We start from the raw sequence: 15,453 nt of genomic DNA, 5'->3' as shown, positions 1-15,453 counted from the left end.
TGCTGTTATGCTTTGAGAGGCCACAGGGGGGGCAGCTGTGAAGCTCTTTGCCCACTTCACTGTTGGTATTTACTCCAGATCTGTGAAGACACATCCTGTGTCCACATTTATTATTGAAGAGGAGAACTACGGAGACTTTAAACTGACTTTCTGATGTGTTGTTGTCATGGAATAATAAACCAGATCGAGATTCCTTTCAACACAGTTTAATGAATCTGTCGTTTATGATGGTATGTAACCTGGTAACTGAATGATAGACAAACACTGATGGAGAGCAGAGCTACGACTCAATGGCCTTGGGGTCCACAGGTTGGAGGAGGCGACGCACAATCAGCTCCCCTTTGGTGTTGATGTAGGTTTCAGCCATGTCCTGTTCAGCAGGCAGCCCGTAGGGAGTCTTCAGCGGCTGTATCCTGAAGGAAACATCCAGCATGAATCCTCTGCAGTGAGTCACTCTATTGATCTGTACTTCTGACCTTACCTGAGCAGGTGTTTGACAAATTTCAGCTGATGGTTGACTGCAGGCGAGTTTTTATGGATTACAGGAGTCTGAGCCTGAAAACAAGGCAAAGACGACAAAGTCCAAAGATTGTTGCACGTTCAGGACATCTTTACTGACACGTTCAGGGATCCACCCTGCTCATTTACTCTCTGGCAGAGTTGCTGCCCTGTGCATAGCCAAATGTCACGTTCCTGATATTTATCACATGTCTTAACGGTCTCCCTTTCCTCTGAGTGTGCCTGCAGCCTTACCTTTTCCAGCCCGAGGTGTTTCACCATCTCCTTCTCCCAGTACGGCCGGCGCTTCACACTTTTGACTCGCATCACTATGTGCAGTTTGTGAGGCTGGTCTGGATCACCTCCATATTTCTCATGTTCTTTTGACCTCTCAGCAAACAGCTGTAAAGAAAGACCCAGAGATGGTCAGCGATGACACCGTGAAGAGAACCACGGCTGGTTTCAGCTGAGGCCCAGGCTCTGACCTCTTTAGGGATTCTTGCTTTGGTGAATTTGCTGCGTGTCGACATGAACCATGAACATGGAGATAAAACTGGAGCCGCTGCCAGCGTCTGGAACACAAAGAAGGACATGAATAAAGACAGGCCTGGTGCTGTCCATACAGTAATTTAATGTACAACACATTTTATGTTGTGATCTATCAGAAACAAATGTTTAAATCGCTTTGTTCTACAGAACATGTTGATATAACACAACAGACAGATGATGACTCCGTTTCGCCACTATGTGGCTTTAAATGATTATTATAATAATAATGGAGACCAACAGGGCGATGCTAGCTGTTAGCATTGTTCATTTAAACACAGGGACTGTAAATAAAGCAGTGATGTCCTCACCTTGAACGATAAAAGGCTCAAACTGCGACAGAGAGCTGACATGATGTCTGAGCTACACAGCCCGCAGACACACACGCCAAGGTTACAGCTAACCGGAAACAGCAGCGCGGCGGTCTGTAAACATCACAAATATTCAAACTACAGTCAGCAAAGTTACTCAAAACACGCTCAGTCAACCGAAAACAGCGGCGAGTCAGGATAATCACGTTGGAATCAAGTCTGCGCCCCGTCTCTTCTGAAGGAAACCGGAAACAGCGGGGAGTCACATCGAGATAACTCCGGTGGGAACATGTTCCCTTTAAACGGTTCCCACTGTAGATTTCACTAAGCGTGACTCAAAATAAAAGAGTTACAGTTTAAGTGACGTAGGTTTGAACTGAAAATCGATATTACATGAAACAAACATTGAAACTTGTTGAACCTGTACCCATTTAACCCTCCAGAACCCTACGCAGCCTCCGTGTTTCTCCGGGACTTATTTTCGTGCCGCACCTCCATAGCTGTCAGCGGGGGAAGCTCCGGTGCATCTTTCAGCACTTTCCCTGCCACATGTTCAGCATGAAGTCCTGTTAGTTTGATAAAAATCTGCAAACAGACGAAGCACAGACAGCAGCCATGACGCAGAACCACGTGTCAGGGATGGAGGCGTCCGCCGTGTCCGTGCTGAAGCGGGCGGTGGAGCTGGACCAGAGCGGCCGCTTCCAGGAGTCCCTGGTCTGCTACCAGGAGGGCATCCAGCTGCTCATGGACGTGCTGAAAGGTCTCAGATAGTTCTGTCTTAAAACGCGTGTTCCATCACTGTCATGACCCGTTTTTATCATGTAAACAGCGGTGAAAGACGACTCGAAGAGGGGGCACTTCCGGGAGAAGATCAAGGGCTACATGGACAGGGCGGAGCAGATCAAAGCGCACGTCACCCAGCTGAAAGAAGGTAACTCACGGGTTACAGGAGCCAGAGGCTCCCAGATACAGCCAGAGGCTCCCAGATACAGCCAGAGGCTCCAGATACAGCCAGAGAGGCTCCCAGATTCAGCCAGAGGCTCCCAGATACAGCCAGAGGCTCCAGATACAGCCAGAGAGGCTCCCAGATACAGCCAGAGGCTCCAGATACAGCCAGAGGCTCCAGATACAGCCAGAGGCTCCAGATACAGCCAGAGAGGCTCCCAGATACAGCCAGATACAGCCAGGGGCTCCCAGATACAGCCAGAGGCTCCCAGATTCAGCCAGAGGCTCCAGATACAGCCAGAGGCTCCCAGATACAGCCAGGGGCTCCCAGAGGCTCCCAGATACAGCCAGAGGCTCCAGATACAGCCAGAGGGGCTCCCAGCCAGAGAGGCTCCAGATACAGCCAGAGGCTCCCAGATACAGCCAGATACAGCCAGGGGCTCCCAGATACAGCCAGAGGCTCCCAGATTCAGCCAGAGGCTCCAGATACAGCCAGAGGCTCCCAGATACAGCCAGGGGCTCCCAGAGGCTCCCAGATACAGCCAGGGGCTCCCAGAGGCTCCCAGATACAGCCAGGGGCTCCCAGATACAGCCAGAGGCTCCCAGATACAGCCAGAGGCTCCCAGATACAGCCAGAGAGGCTCCCAGATACAGCCAGAGGCTCCAGATACAGCCAGAGGCTCCAGATACAGCCAGGGGCTCCCAGATACAGCCAGGGCTCCCAGATACAGCCAGAGAGGCTCCCAGATACAGCCAGAGGCTCCAGATACAGCCAGGGGCTCCCAGATACAGCCAGGGCTCCCAGATACAGCCAGAGAGGCTCCCAGATACAGCCAGGGGCTCCCAGATACAGCCAGAGGCTCCAGATACAGCCAGAGGGGCTCCCAGCCAGAGAGGCTCCCAGATACAGCCAGGGAAACCAGTTCAGTTCATGTTCTGATGCTTGAGACAAAAGTCTGCGTCAGTGCTTCAAACATGAGCAGATAGGATGTTTTAACTGTGACTGTTTACTTTCAGATTAGAGTAATATTCACGGGCTTGCTCTAATGTGGCGCCCCCTGGTGCTTTTGATGAAGTTCAGTTTAATACATGGATGTTTTTTCTTCCTGTCGTCCCTGTGCTGACAGACGGGAAGTACCACGAGCAGATAAGAATATCAGAGGATGCTGCTGGGTACAGTTATGAGTCTCTGTTCAAGCCCTACATCAGCAGCGCTCTCACTGAGGTCTGGGTGGAGGACCCTTACATCCGGCACACCCACCAAGTAAGACCTCTGTTTGGAGACGTTTGTCCACATGTCTTTGCGTTGTTGATAATTTACAGTGATTCCAAACGTTTCAATAGTCGTGTGTGTAGGAAACATTTCTGGATGATCAAACCGTGACACCACCAGGCCGCACAGACAGGATCGGGCTCTTATGCTGCAGTGCTGATGCTCTGGTTTATATTTATCTTCACTCCTCTCCACCACAGTTGTACAACTTCCTGCGGTTCTGTGAGATGCTGCTGAAAGCCTCCTGTAAGGTGACAAAGATCCATCTGCTCACCTCCCAGGACGAAGTAGGTGACTTAGATAACGTATGTGCAGCACTGGTCGGTCTCTTCATCTGTTGTTTCACTGTCTGTCTCCTGGCCCCTCCCACCCTGCAGGCTGATGGCGGCCAGCAGAGCGGTGCCCTGGCTGAGCTGACGGAGAGTCTGAGTGATCGGGGAGTGAGTCTGGACCTGCAGTACTCCTCCACCATCCACGACAGGGAGATCAGGTCCAGCTGCAGCTTTACATTGTTCATGTGGTCGGTTTGTGGTTTGTTTGGCTTTGGTAAACCAGACTTTCTGTCTTCAGGTTTGACAATGGTTGGATCATAAAAATTGGACGAGGGTTAGATTACTTCAAGAGACCCAAGGTGAGACCTCACATGTATATATATATATATATATGCCCCCGTCACGCTCTGCTGAGTGTGTGACCGTCTTTTTGTCCCACAGGGCCGATTCTCCGTCGGGTACTGTGACTATGACCTCAGGCAGTGCCACGAGACCAGCGTGGACATTTTCCACACCAAACACACTAAAACTCTATGAAGCCATCTATCAAGCTGCCAGAAGACTCACACATCTGCCTGCACACACAGCTGCATGGGACGTATAACCCGAGGCCTGGCCGACTGCTTCCTGCTGCATCTTAAACCTTAACTGAACGAGCACAATGTTCATAAATATGTGGTGGTTTACGAGGCATTTCTCTTAATGTTATGCCTCCAATATGCACAAATCATTTTCTTACTTACCGGTTCTTTTTTCTAAAGTCTTTTTGTGGCCTAGTGAGGAGGTGCATTATAAGGTGTTAAAACGTAAACTGCTTTTATATGTCGTAAATAATAAACTTATTTTAATCGTAAATGTATTTTGTAACTTGAATGTTCGTACAGAACTGAGTTTGTCATAATAGTTATAACAGTAATATTCTAACTGAAGGAAAACTCCTCTCTGAGAATGGGTCATGTGACGTGTGCTGACATCTAGTGGTGAGATGGCAGATTTCAACCACATCTGTGTCCACAGTTGGAGAAGAAGCACCTCCAACCACTCCAAACATAAACTGTTCTGTTTCTGTGGCAGCACGGCGGGCTTGTGTCTAAAGGGTTAAAGCTGTTTATATATTAACCTTTGAGGCATTCGGTCAAAAGCCCTCACTGACATCTGATTAATGATTAAAAAAGACCTAAATGATCGTATGTATCCTAAAGACAACCTTTATCTGTGTGTGTGTGTGTGTTTTCATGTATTGGGGTCCAGTGAAAATCTATTGTCAAACTCAGAAAATATTTCCCTCATATAATTGTCATGATAAAACCTTAGCTCTGGATGAACGTTAACCCCCCCGGCGCTGTGATCGGATTATCTATCGGCCTTAATCTTGATATGCACGGTCCTCATCAGGCTTGTGAGAGCAAGAAATTATAATCTGTCCGGAAGCCACAGCTGAGCGTGTGAGTGCTGCTCCTGCTGAGAGGACAGAGGCAGCTGATCCAAGAGCCTCCTACAGGAGCGCCGCCATCACCCTGACTCCATCATTAACAGGATCACACACTGTGAACACGCGTATTGTCCTTTATGTGGCGATTACAGACAACTAATCCATGAATGAGGGAGTCACACACTGTGATGTCACTGCGGCTCTAATGTGCTGTCACCGGCTGGACCTACACATGTCTGCTGGAAGAGACGAGGACGAAGAGGAGCCTCTCGGGTTCCACGTCCCTCCCTGATCGTAGCACAGTGGCCTACATACCGCCTCCATCCCAGAGTGAGCAGCAGGAGGCGGGACTGGCAGCCCGCCTTCTCTGCTGAATGTCTCTGGAAGTCAGATGGTTCATGTGTCCACAGCTGTGTGCGACAACGTGTGTTTGGTTGTTTAATCCTTCAGGAGTGGTGTTGGAGCAGCATCGTGGGTCACTTTCAGATGTTCTAGTCATTTAGGACAGACATGTATGAATGGCCCTGAGTCTCATATTTGTCCACATGTCCATCATGTTCTGATGTTTCCAAGCCTGAAAAAAGTACATCCTGTCTGGGTCTGACAGTGAAGCAGTGATTTATTCTGCACGTTTCTGTTCGGCTGTCAGACTGGTCTTACACACAGACCACAGACCTGTCTTTTCAGTGTAATGTGTAAACAGTCCTATGAGCCATACGTCCTGCATGCATGTCCTCCTTCCCACTGGGAGCTTTATTTTTTTCCCTCTACTCTCATTTCTGGGCCTAAAATCAGGTTAGCGTTTTATAAGGAGCTTAGCGCAGAGGGCCACAGTGTGCCACTAATGTAATAGAGTATCTCTCTCTCTCTCTCTCTCTCTCTCACACACACACACACACACACACACACACATTCTCATCTGCCCTCTTTTCTCTGTGCATTTGCTTACCCTGTCATGCAGCGACCTTCTCTCTCTCTCTCTTTCTTTTCTTCCTGACTCTTTTCTTCCTCCCTCCGTCTGCAGATGTGGACGACGGCACCAGCCTGAGGTTTAAACATTAGAGGCAGCTGGGACGGCTCGGCACACACAGGAGGACAAGCAGGACGGAGAGAGCTGCATAACTGGGTGAGTTAACTCATGTTTCCTACAGGAACGTGTGAACATGTGTGTTTTCTTGGCAAATTTGTAATTAAGCCGTCACTGCAGATTATTATGCTGCTGTGAAATCTTGCAAGGATCACTCAGCAATGTCAATAATCCACTGGATTATCCTGTGTTTCTCTGGGGGATGGAGGACGACTCAGCGGACCAGAGAAACTCTCAGGAGTCTTTCCACTCGCCGTGAAATTTGGGGCATCATCACATGCAACTTTTTTTTGACTGTCTTGTGACCGAGTCCTTTTCAACACAATAAGACGAGGTGCGGGCGCAGCGTGGACTTTGAATCCATAACCTGACACGTCTTGTTCTTATCAGGATCACGCTCTGTTGACAGCAGCTGCTCAGTAACTCAGGGAGAGCCGGGACAGAAAGGCAGAGGCACAGCAGCTCCTGTGTGTGTGTGTGTGTGTGTGCATACAGGCTGTATGTAACATGGTGCTGCTTAAAGTTTGTGACTCTTTACACCAGTGGAAAGAGAACACAACCAAACACCATGCTGCACAGAGGGCCTACGGTTCTTATGATGCAGAGCCAATACATTATGTTTTAAACCAAATATTTCTACTTTGGTCTCAGAACATTTCCCAGCAGGCCTCTGGTTTGTCCTCATGATCTTCATCAGTCTGCAGACAGGCAGCAGAGTCCTTCATGGAGAGCAGTGACCAGCTCTGTGGTTGTCCTCCTGAAGGTGGAGTCATCAACATGAACATTAGTCAATGTGAGCGAGGCCTGTAGCTGCTTAGAGTTAACCCTGTGCTGGTTCTTTGGAGTGGTTTTTGTTAGCTGACAGCTGGCTGTCTGACTGCAGAGTCCAGACTCTACACAGGTGGTTTTGTAACCTTGTGAAGAGGATCAGACTTTAAATTTGGCCCAGAAAGTAACCTCTGATCCCAGGAGGTCAAGTGTATCCCTCACAGATACATGATTCTGGATCATGTTCATGAATTCACCCTCCAGGCCCTCACTGCTGGGATTCTGCTCCCTCTTCCTGGAGACACCGTCTCCTTTTTCTCTTGTTGCTTTGAATTTCTTTTCTTGAGAACAGAATCCTCCCTCACCCCGCCTAGTTACAGTAAAGGCTCCTGATAATGAACATCATAAACCTTTGAACCTCAGGTTCATATGTGTATCTGACAGAGAGCACAGAGTGGCTGCTCTCCACCATGTGAGGATGGATTCTTCAGTAACTGTACGCCTGCAGGTTTTTTTTTGTCGGCATGACTGCTGCTCATTATCGCGGCCTGTCCTTTAACCTCTCTGCTCTGTTCAGGTGGGACGCTGATGGAGTCGTTCTGTGGAGATACAGAGGAAAGCACAGAGGACGTTCCAGGTGGGATTTGTTTCTGCTCACAGACTGTGTAACAGTTAGAAATCAGAGAGCATGTGGATTATGTGTTCATCTGTGTGTGTGACCTGGATCTGTCTCTATCTCTGTCAGTACGTAAAAAGTCCAAGTTCAAGTCTTTGAAAAGTCGTCTGTTCGGGAGGAGTAAGAGAGCAGGTGGAGACGCCAAGCTCAGCCAGTCAGCCAGTGACATCACTGTGGGGAAGGGACTCGGATCGGACGAGGATTTGGTGTGAGTGTCTGCTGAACAGGGAAGCCCTCACATCTCCTTCGTAGCCTTTATTCCCCTTCATCACTCTTCTGCTTTACCCTCAGATGCTCCCAAGGCATGATGGGATCTCGGGCACTGTCCCATGACAGCATCTTTCTGGCTGACCAGGTCCTGACCGGCACCGAACCAGCCAGGGTGTTATCTCAGGAGAACGTCCAGAGCAAAATCAAAGCTCTGCAGGTACAGGCTGGTGAGTCGACGTCTCGTCTGGAATGTTGTGACTCTGTAAAAACACCCCCTGCTCTCACAGATGAAGCTCCAGCTGCAGAAGATGCACCTGGGCCCGCCGCCGATGGTTCTACCCGTCAAACGCCCCGAGGACCTGAGCAGCCATTCAGAGGAGAACATCACATCGGAGGAAGACCTCGTCAAGGTGAGCGTCTCAGACACACTGAACCACAACCACAGCTGTCAGCCAGACAGGAAGATGCTGATGTCTGACAGCGGTGCTCAAACCTTTTTTCTTTTCAGACGATATCCCAGCCAGCGTCCTGTCCACTGTCACCCATCCCCAAACCTGCACTTACCAAATCTCTGCCCCCGACTCCATCCCACATGCTCTGTCTTTCTGTCCCCTCCCATCCTTCTGCTCCTTCTCCTTCTGTTGCTGCTGAGCCCCCCTTAGACTTCAGCACACCGGCACAGTTCACTCCCTGCTTGGACACGTCCGCTGCACGCCATCGGATGTCCATCAAACCCCGAAATCAGAGGGCCAGCACGAAGAAGAAGGTCGCTGTGGTGAGTGTCCACGTCTGTATGTACAGAGGTACAGGACAGCTTGTGACTGTAGTTCTGCATAAATATGAACTATTGAGGTCACATCTATACACAAAACATTTCCTTAACTGTGTCCCTCACTTTTTTGTTCAGCTGTGTTTGGGTCATAGTGATGTTGAAAATATGAACGTTCACAAACATGACAGGTCTGACACACACTGTTCTTCCCTCCGTCTCTTTCATCTCAATCTGTCTTTTTGCAGACTCAGTCTGAGCGTCTTGTAAACACTCTGAACAACATCGACCACCCTGAGTCTGCGGGAGATGAAGAGCAGCAGCTCGATGATGAAGAGGAGCTGAACATGGAGACAGAGCTGCCTGCAGAGGCTGCACCTGTCCCGTCACAGGCAGCACCCAAACCATCCATCTTGTCCCCTCTTCCTGGGACAGCGGCCGGTGTGGCCCCTCCGATCCTTCGTGTTAAGCCTCAGAGACGAGTGGATGCAAGGTTCAGTGAAAGGCCTCACTCGTCCTTCATCGAGTCAGAGCTGAGGGAGAGGAGAGACGCAGAATTTGACGTCAAGGTGACGTCCCAGACTGATGCTGAGCAGTCCTCTGCGCCCTTTAGCTCAGTGGTGGCGCTCAGGTCCCTCCAAGCTGAAAGCGACACCCCAAAAGGGATCCAGAGGCCGGCCCTGGGATCTGGATCCTTCCATTTCACCACTGCCAAACACCAAGATGGAGAAAGACCTCGATCAGGTAGTTTCATAGAAGTGCTGCAACAAACCGAAGGCAGACAAAAGACGGGTGGAGGAACAGAAGAGAGGAGCCTGAGGGAAAAGGAGGACGTTCGAGGTGTCCAGACAAGAGGGGGACCCTTTGCTGTGGGAAGACTCAGGCAAGAAGCAGCACCTCCGAAAACCCCTGCTACTCCCTGGGACAGGAGGGACAGCCTCAAGAAGGCAGAACCAGTGACTACATCTAAAAATGTCCCTACAGATGTGGCTGCTGCAGAGGAAGAGGAAGAGGAGGTCATGGAGGAGGCTGTGGAAGCAAAGCAGGTCCACGAGGACGAGGGAAAGGTACCGTTTGGTATTAAACTTCGCTCCACGTCTCAGTCGTTTAGACTGAGGTCTGACATCACTGCCAACCATCACACAAAGACGACACAGGGCGAGGAGCAAGGAGACAGGCAGACACGACAGGAAATCAGTGATCATACTGACAAACTGCCAGCAAACATGGCCGCCTCTGGAGACCTCAGTCCAACAGGTGAGACGCCACAGGCTGATTTCACTGCTCCACATGCTGCACCTCGGTTATTTCAGAACAGTCTGGACTCTCCAGGTGTTCCATCATGGTTTAGATGATCCTCTGCATGAACCAGTCCTGTTTGTACCATGAGAAGCTGCAGCAGAGGTCAGAACATGATGAGGGACATTCAGAAATACAGTCAAATTTAAATTGTTGTTAAGCTGACATTGAGTTCTGAGGGTTAAAGATCAGGTGTGCAGGGTGGCCTCCTGCATGGAGGCTCACCTCTCTGTGCAGTTAAACATTGCACAGAGAGGTGAGCGATGGTAAATAATCACTCCACAAAGATAAGATCACACAGAACCTTTGCACTCATTAAAACACCACCCAGGTGACCAGCCCAGCCAAGCACGTCTAACAGTGTGGTGTTCCTCCTCAGATCCAGCTCCGTCAGGCTCTTCCCCTCCAATCAACCAAAACACTCCCGACAGGCCACCTCCAGACGTCCACACGCCCCCCTCTGCTCCCAAAGCAGCAGAGAGTCCTCCCCAGGAGCCTCAAGCAGCCCCGCCCGAGGTGTCCTGGATGAGTCTGGCCATGGAGAAGACCCGGAGCCTCCAGCAGCTCTTCACCAGCAGATTCCCCAGAGATTTTACAGGCATGCAAACGGCAGGACGGCAAACAGGTCCAGCAGAGCCAGCGGCAGGGACCCAGCACAGTGCAGTCCAGGCTGCACAGAGACCATCATCTGAAAGCCAGACTGTCAAACCAGTGCAGCAGCAGAGGGCATCTCCTGTTCACACAAACAAAGACCCACAAATGTCACAACAGCCCCCTGAAGACCAGACACACACAGCTCAGTCCTGCCTGCGCTGGTCCTCACAAGCAGAGACCACGTCTCCATCTCTGGCACCATCTAACCTCCCCTCAGGTCAGCAGCCCTCCTGGACCAGCCGCAGTCTCAGATCCACAGCTGCCTCATCAGCGGCGGCTCCTCCTTCAGGAAGAGAAGCTGCCGCCGTGCAGAAAGAAGCTCCCTCAACCCGGCGGGCAGTGTGGGGCAGCTCGGTGAGCGAGAGGGCCGCCTTCCTGGAGAAACGGGCCGACGGGGCCACGGCGCCTGGACCCAAGGGGGTTTGTGGTACTTCTTTGTAGCTGTCTTTCATCTTCTTAGTGGATGCTCAGGTCATAACTTCCTTCATGCTCAGAAAGGTCAAAGAAGGATTATTTGGGGACAGATCAGTCAGGGACACCACAGTACATTACAGCCCCCATCATAAGGAGCAGAGAGGTCTCATTGACGGGCCTGAGAGATGCAGATAAACATTAAGCTGGATCTGGTGCTCCAGTGTTTTTTATGACGTAAATGCTGTAAAGATATCACCAAACATTCCTTCCGGTCCCCCGACTGGTCATGAATAAATACACTTTGTTTGTCCTCAGGTGGATGTGAGGAAACCTCAAACAGAAGCACAGCCATCAGGTGAACCCCTCAGCCTGACACACCCCGGTCCTCTCAGCAAAGACCCGGTGCCCGCCGAGGGAAGGCCGGGGCTGAAGGCTGCAGGTGTGTCGACACGTTTCCGTCCTGATGATGACTGACTGCTGCGCACAGCTCTCTGACACACGCTTCTGTCTTTATCAGAGTCCAGCCCCATCAGAGATCCAGACAGGTGGCTGCGGAAAAACGTGGCGCCTCCTTCCTCGCCGTCATCGTCGCCCATGCAGCCGTCTGACAGCGGCCAGCCGTCCTGGATGGAGCTGGCCAAGAGGAAGTCAATGGCCTGGAGTGATAAGACCATGGACTAAAAGGGGAAGACATGAGCGGACAGAGGCTGTCTGAGAGCTGCTCTGTGCACATTTATGAAGCTGCTGTGTTTGTATTGATCTGTTAATGATTGATTAACCTTTAAGAGACGCAGTGAATGTTTGATGTGATTCAGCTGTTGATAATAAAATAATAACATTTCTAATGTAGATCTTGTTTTGCTGTGGATCTTCTTTATAAAACTGGGTCTCAGTTTCTATAAAGAGTCACAGAAAGAGTCGTTGAGTGTCAGCAGCTTGAGCACCACATGCTGAGTGTGTCCATGATGCTGGAGAGACGAACGGCCTGCAGGGCCTGTCAGCCTCCTATCATGCTCTCTATAAGCTCTGCTATACCTTGTTGTCTCCAGGACAGTCTGGACTCTCCAGATGTTCATCATATCATACGTTCATTCATGCATGTGGTTTATATCAGGCGTGGGTGCAGGCTACATGTGTCTGTCCATAAGAAGCTGCAGCAGAGGAGGAGCCTGTTGGACATGTGGACAAATATGAGCACTAGTGTCAGTCTCAAAGTCTTTCAGGGGACTCTAAATTAACATGAGTGGGGCTCAGTGTTTAAACTGATCAGTTATTTATCAGTCTGTGGTCAGATCAGCTCCAGTGCTGCCCTGGCTGGCCGGCAGGCGGCGCTGTGCAGCCTCCCCGTGTTACGAAAGCACACACACACACACACACACACACACACGTGAGTGTGTAAACAGAGTGGAGGGCGGCCATTCCGTCCGCTCGGCGTCATGAGGCCCCGCTGCGCCCCCCCGGCACTGTTAGCCGCGCTCCTGTGCCTCTGCCACGGCTACACCCTGAGGAGCTCCGTGTCCTGGGTGGTGTCCTCCAACGATGTGGTGGAGGACGCGGACTTGTCGGAGGAGGTCGCCCCGGCGCTGCTGGTGGACGGAGCCGGGCTGTGGAAGCAGGCGTACCAGTCCTCCAGCGTCCTGGGAGACGGCGTGGACAGCCCCGGAGAGCTGGAGCCCGAGAAGGAGGCCGTGGCGCAGCTCTCCTCCGCCCGCCTCTTCTCATACCGGCTGGAGAAGGTGAAGAAGTCCGCCGGCAGCAGCGGCAGCGGCGGCGGCAGCATCAGCAGCTCCCCTCCTCCGCACCAGGAGACCGCCAGGACGGCCAGATACATAGCCCACTACAGCGACTGGGGACATCTGTCCACCATCTCCACTCAGGACAAGGTAAGACAAGGTAACACAGGACAGACACCGTCTCTAAGACATTCTGTCCCACACACACACACAGTTTTGTTTGATCTATACAACTGTGTGTAATATGACAGTAGCTCCTTTTACTGCAGCTGTCCCTGAACATCTGGAGGTTTTGTCGGGCTCTTCGACCTGATGTGTTCCTGTTTGTTTCAGAGATCAGGAGCAGCAGCTCTAACTGTGTCCTAACAAGTCCAAAATAAACTAAAAGTCTTGTTACATTAGATTACAAGTATTAAACGCTGGTGTGTTTCCTGAACGTTCTCTGTTGATGAAGATTCTCGGTCATTCAGCTCATCTGGACTTGTAGAGCTCTGATATATCAGCTCCCTGCAGTCTCACAGTCTCCTCCACCACATATAAACCACGTGTTCCCACCAAACAGTTAGAACCGATGCAGCTGCTCGGAGCAGCAGAGAAACGCCTTCAATAGAACGAGTCCAGACGCCCCGCTTCAGCCTCTCTCTGATCAGAACTCTTTGTTTTTCGCTCAGATCAAGGGTCTCCCCTTTGGAAACGTCTTCTCGGTGAGTGATGGACCGCTGGACAACAGCACCGGAGTCGTCTACTTTTATGTGACTCCAATGGACAACACGGTGACCGACCTGAAGAGTAACCCCTACGCCTCGCTCACCTTCTCAGAGGCCGAGGGAGACTTCTGCAGGTAAATCCTCAGGTTTGACTCCACCCAGACTGAGACTGAGGATCTGTGAAGTGTACTGCACACCAGGGTCCGTGCAGGAGACACAGAGACACATCAGCTGGTGGGGGGAATAATAATACAAATCTGTCTGCAGTTTATGGAAACATCACCGCACAGGCTGTTGAAGGGGAAGCTGGGACAGCTCTCAGTGTCCAAGAGACAATAAGAAGACGCACATTAAGCTGCAGACTGTGTGTTCTGTGTGGCTCACATTAATTAGGATGGAGGATCTGCAGGCTCGGAGAAGCTGTGTTGAATTAGCATGTTCTACTTTCCAGGCAAATGGTGTACGACCCGGAGGATCCCAGGTGTGCCCGGCTCACTCTGACAGGCAAGATGGTGGAGGTGGCCCCAGAGGAGCTGGCGTTTGCGAAGGAGGCCATGTTCTCAAGGTAGCCATGCTAGCAGCAGCTGCATTATTCCTCTGAAAGTGACTGGCACACCTTCATGTGCTCACGTGTTGCTGGACTTCCCACAGACACCCTGTGATGACAAAGTGGCCAGTGGGACACAAGTGGTTCTTCATGAAGATGGAGCTGATCCAGGTCTGGCTGCAGGACTGGGTCGGAGGAACATCGCTCATCCCTCTGGAGGACTACTTCAAAGCTACGCCCTTCTGAGAACACCCCCCACCTCCTCTGCATTCCCAGCCGGCTCACACAGATAGGATCAGCTGTCTGCTCCACGCTGAGCTGTGACGGTTCACAGGAGCGAAGTGTGAAGAACATCTTCATCTTCTCTCGGCTCTTGTTGCTATTTTAATTTGTGAGCGTGAACGTTCTTCACACCTGTCTTTGTTTTCTCAGCTCGGCTGTGAACCATCACAGCTAAGGATGCTACAAAGACAAACGTGCTGTTTGAGCAGTAGCACACATACTTATCAAATATACTGTTTAAAGTTTGTTCGTGCTGTTTTATTTTGAGACAATTGATTTGTCACGACTCTTACGTGTCTTGATCATAAAATCTTTGACTCTTATCCAGACTGATGGAAAACATCTCATCAGAGTTACTTGGTTTGAAGATTACTTCACTACAGGACGTTTTACTTGTTGGTTTCCATGTTTGCTTTGAACACTCACAGGACCTTGGGGATTGGAATTGTCTAGAACAAACCTGCAGATGAGATTATTTAGCTAAGTGCTGGTTTGAAGGTCTTTGACCGTACATTAGTGAATGTGCTCTGATACTGTGCACAGACAGCAGCTCAAGCAGAGCATGATATCCTATCTGTATTATCTCGCTCACAGTTTGCTCAGACAGGCTGTGACATGTCTCGCTGTGTCACAATAACGCACATTTTTCTAGGAATCTGGGTTCTTTGTGTGTTTGTCTACACCCTCAACACTTGTTATCACATTTAAACATGTTAAACCTTATCTCAAAGTGTGAGGATGTTTAAAGGCTTATCATTATTGTGGGGACATCTTCAGCCATCAGTGCTGTTGCTGCTGGCTCTGATGGAACAGACTGTGCATGTGAATCTGAGATTAACTGCTGCTGTTGTTGCTGTTGAAGATCTGGCCACTAGATGGCGGGCTTTCTGTTTGTGTGATGTAGAGAGGCTTGGTGTGAAAACCAAACTCTCACTGAAGCTTCTAGTAATTTGACAGTGAAATAAAACACAGCTGCGTTTTTTCAATCCTTTCCCAAATCAAGTGTTTCCTGCGGCACCAAGAAATGACA

General features: G+C 50.4%; 4 protein-coding genes across 6 annotated transcripts; 3 read left to right on the top strand and 1 right to left on the bottom strand.

Moving 5' to 3' along the window:
• Nucleotides 1-190: 190 nt before the first annotated feature.
• mrpl30 (mitochondrial ribosomal protein L30) lies at nucleotides 191-1,801 on the bottom strand. The gene is made up of 7 exons (XM_028393088.1): nucleotides 1,783-1,801; nucleotides 1,562-1,689; nucleotides 1,356-1,469; nucleotides 984-1,070; nucleotides 754-900; nucleotides 482-555; nucleotides 191-413 (listed from the first exon to the last, which is right to left on the bottom strand). Exons 1-7 carry the CDS (start codon nucleotides 1,784-1,786, stop codon nucleotides 281-283), a joined length of 687 nt encoding a protein of 228 aa, XP_028248889.1. The 5' UTR covers nucleotides 1,787-1,801; the 3' UTR covers nucleotides 191-280.
• Nucleotides 1,802-1,829: 28 nt separating this feature from the next.
• Nucleotides 1,830-5,027, top strand: mitd1 (MIT, microtubule interacting and transport, domain containing 1). The gene is made up of 7 exons (XM_028393087.1): nucleotides 1,830-2,115; nucleotides 2,185-2,286; nucleotides 3,428-3,564; nucleotides 3,774-3,860; nucleotides 3,951-4,063; nucleotides 4,144-4,204; nucleotides 4,287-5,027. The coding sequence occupies exons 1-7, from the start codon at nucleotides 1,971-1,973 to the stop codon at nucleotides 4,380-4,382; spliced, it is 741 nt and encodes a 246-aa protein (XP_028248888.1). The 5' UTR covers nucleotides 1,830-1,970; the 3' UTR covers nucleotides 4,383-5,027.
• Nucleotides 5,028-6,197: 1,170 nt separating this feature from the next.
• On the top strand, nucleotides 6,198-11,897 carry cracdla (cracd like a). 3 transcript variants are annotated; one of them, XM_028393082.1, is made up of 10 exons: nucleotides 6,198-6,403; nucleotides 7,710-7,769; nucleotides 7,878-8,016; nucleotides 8,100-8,235; nucleotides 8,306-8,428; nucleotides 8,527-8,793; nucleotides 9,036-10,044; nucleotides 10,466-11,160; nucleotides 11,470-11,593; nucleotides 11,672-11,897. In XM_028393082.1, the coding sequence occupies exons 2-10, from the start codon at nucleotides 7,721-7,723 to the stop codon at nucleotides 11,833-11,835; spliced, it is 2,706 nt and encodes a 901-aa protein (XP_028248883.1). In that variant the 5' UTR covers nucleotides 6,198-6,403; nucleotides 7,710-7,720; the 3' UTR covers nucleotides 11,836-11,897. The 3 variants fall into 3 exon arrangements, with proteins under 3 accessions (XP_028248883.1, XP_028248884.1, XP_028248885.1); XM_028393083.1 differs by lacking the exon at nucleotides 6,198-6,403 and adding an exon at nucleotides 7,563-7,628; XM_028393084.1 differs by lacking the exons at nucleotides 6,198-6,403; nucleotides 7,710-7,769 and having other exon boundaries at nucleotides 7,893-8,014.
• Nucleotides 11,898-12,544: 647 nt separating this feature from the next.
• creg2 (cellular repressor of E1A-stimulated genes 2) lies at nucleotides 12,545-15,414 on the top strand. Its single transcript, XM_028393086.1, has 4 exons — nucleotides 12,545-13,037; nucleotides 13,559-13,728; nucleotides 14,046-14,159; nucleotides 14,246-15,414. The coding sequence occupies exons 1-4, from the start codon at nucleotides 12,591-12,593 to the stop codon at nucleotides 14,385-14,387; spliced, it is 873 nt and encodes a 290-aa protein (XP_028248887.1). The 5' UTR covers nucleotides 12,545-12,590; the 3' UTR covers nucleotides 14,388-15,414.
• The last annotated feature ends 39 nt before the right edge of the window (nucleotides 15,415-15,453 follow it).

The sequence above is a fragment of the Parambassis ranga genome, chromosome 21 (genome assembly GCF_900634625.1).
Source record: "Parambassis ranga chromosome 21, fParRan2.1, whole genome shotgun sequence".
NCBI classification, from domain to species: domain Eukaryota; kingdom Metazoa; phylum Chordata; class Actinopteri; family Ambassidae; genus Parambassis; species Parambassis ranga.
Note: the sequence above shows the minus strand (reverse complement) of the source record. Positions and strands in the feature narration are given on the sequence as shown.

Bases quoted from the DNA above. Each gene is read 5' to 3' on its own strand.
- cracdla (XM_028393082.1), top strand. From the start codon at position 7,721: ATGGAGTCGTTCTGTGGAGATACAGAGGAAAGCACAGAGGACGTTCCA. The intron at 8,236-8,305 runs GTACAGGCTGGT...CTGCTCTCACAG, and splicing joins GCAAAATCAAAGCTCTGCAG to ATGAAGCTCCAGCTGCAGAA. The intron at 8,429-8,526 runs GTGAGCGTCTCA...TTTTCTTTTCAG, and splicing joins CGGAGGAAGACCTCGTCAAG to ACGATATCCCAGCCAGCGTC.
- mitd1 (XM_028393087.1), top strand. From the start codon at position 1,971: ATGACGCAGAACCACGTGTCAGGGATGGAGGCGTCCGCCGTGTCCGTG. The intron at 2,287-3,427 runs GTAACTCACGGG...CTGTGCTGACAG, and splicing joins CGTCACCCAGCTGAAAGAAG to ACGGGAAGTACCACGAGCAG. The intron at 4,064-4,143 runs GTCCAGCTGCAG...TTCTGTCTTCAG, and splicing joins ATCCACGACAGGGAGATCAG to GTTTGACAATGGTTGGATCA.
- creg2 (XM_028393086.1), top strand. From the start codon at position 12,591: ATGAGGCCCCGCTGCGCCCCCCCGGCACTGTTAGCCGCGCTCCTGTGC. The intron at 13,729-14,045 runs GTAAATCCTCAG...TCTACTTTCCAG, and splicing joins GCCGAGGGAGACTTCTGCAG to GCAAATGGTGTACGACCCGG. The intron at 14,160-14,245 runs GTAGCCATGCTA...GACTTCCCACAG, and splicing joins AAGGAGGCCATGTTCTCAAG to ACACCCTGTGATGACAAAGT.
- mrpl30 (XM_028393088.1), bottom strand. The intron at 1,470-1,561 runs GTGATTATCCTG...TGATGTTTACAG, and splicing joins GGCGCAGACTTGATTCCAAC to ACCGCCGCGCTGCTGTTTCC. The intron at 901-983 runs GTCAGAGCCTGG...CTTTCTTTACAG, and splicing joins AAGCAAGAATCCCTAAAGAG to CTGTTTGCTGAGAGGTCAAA.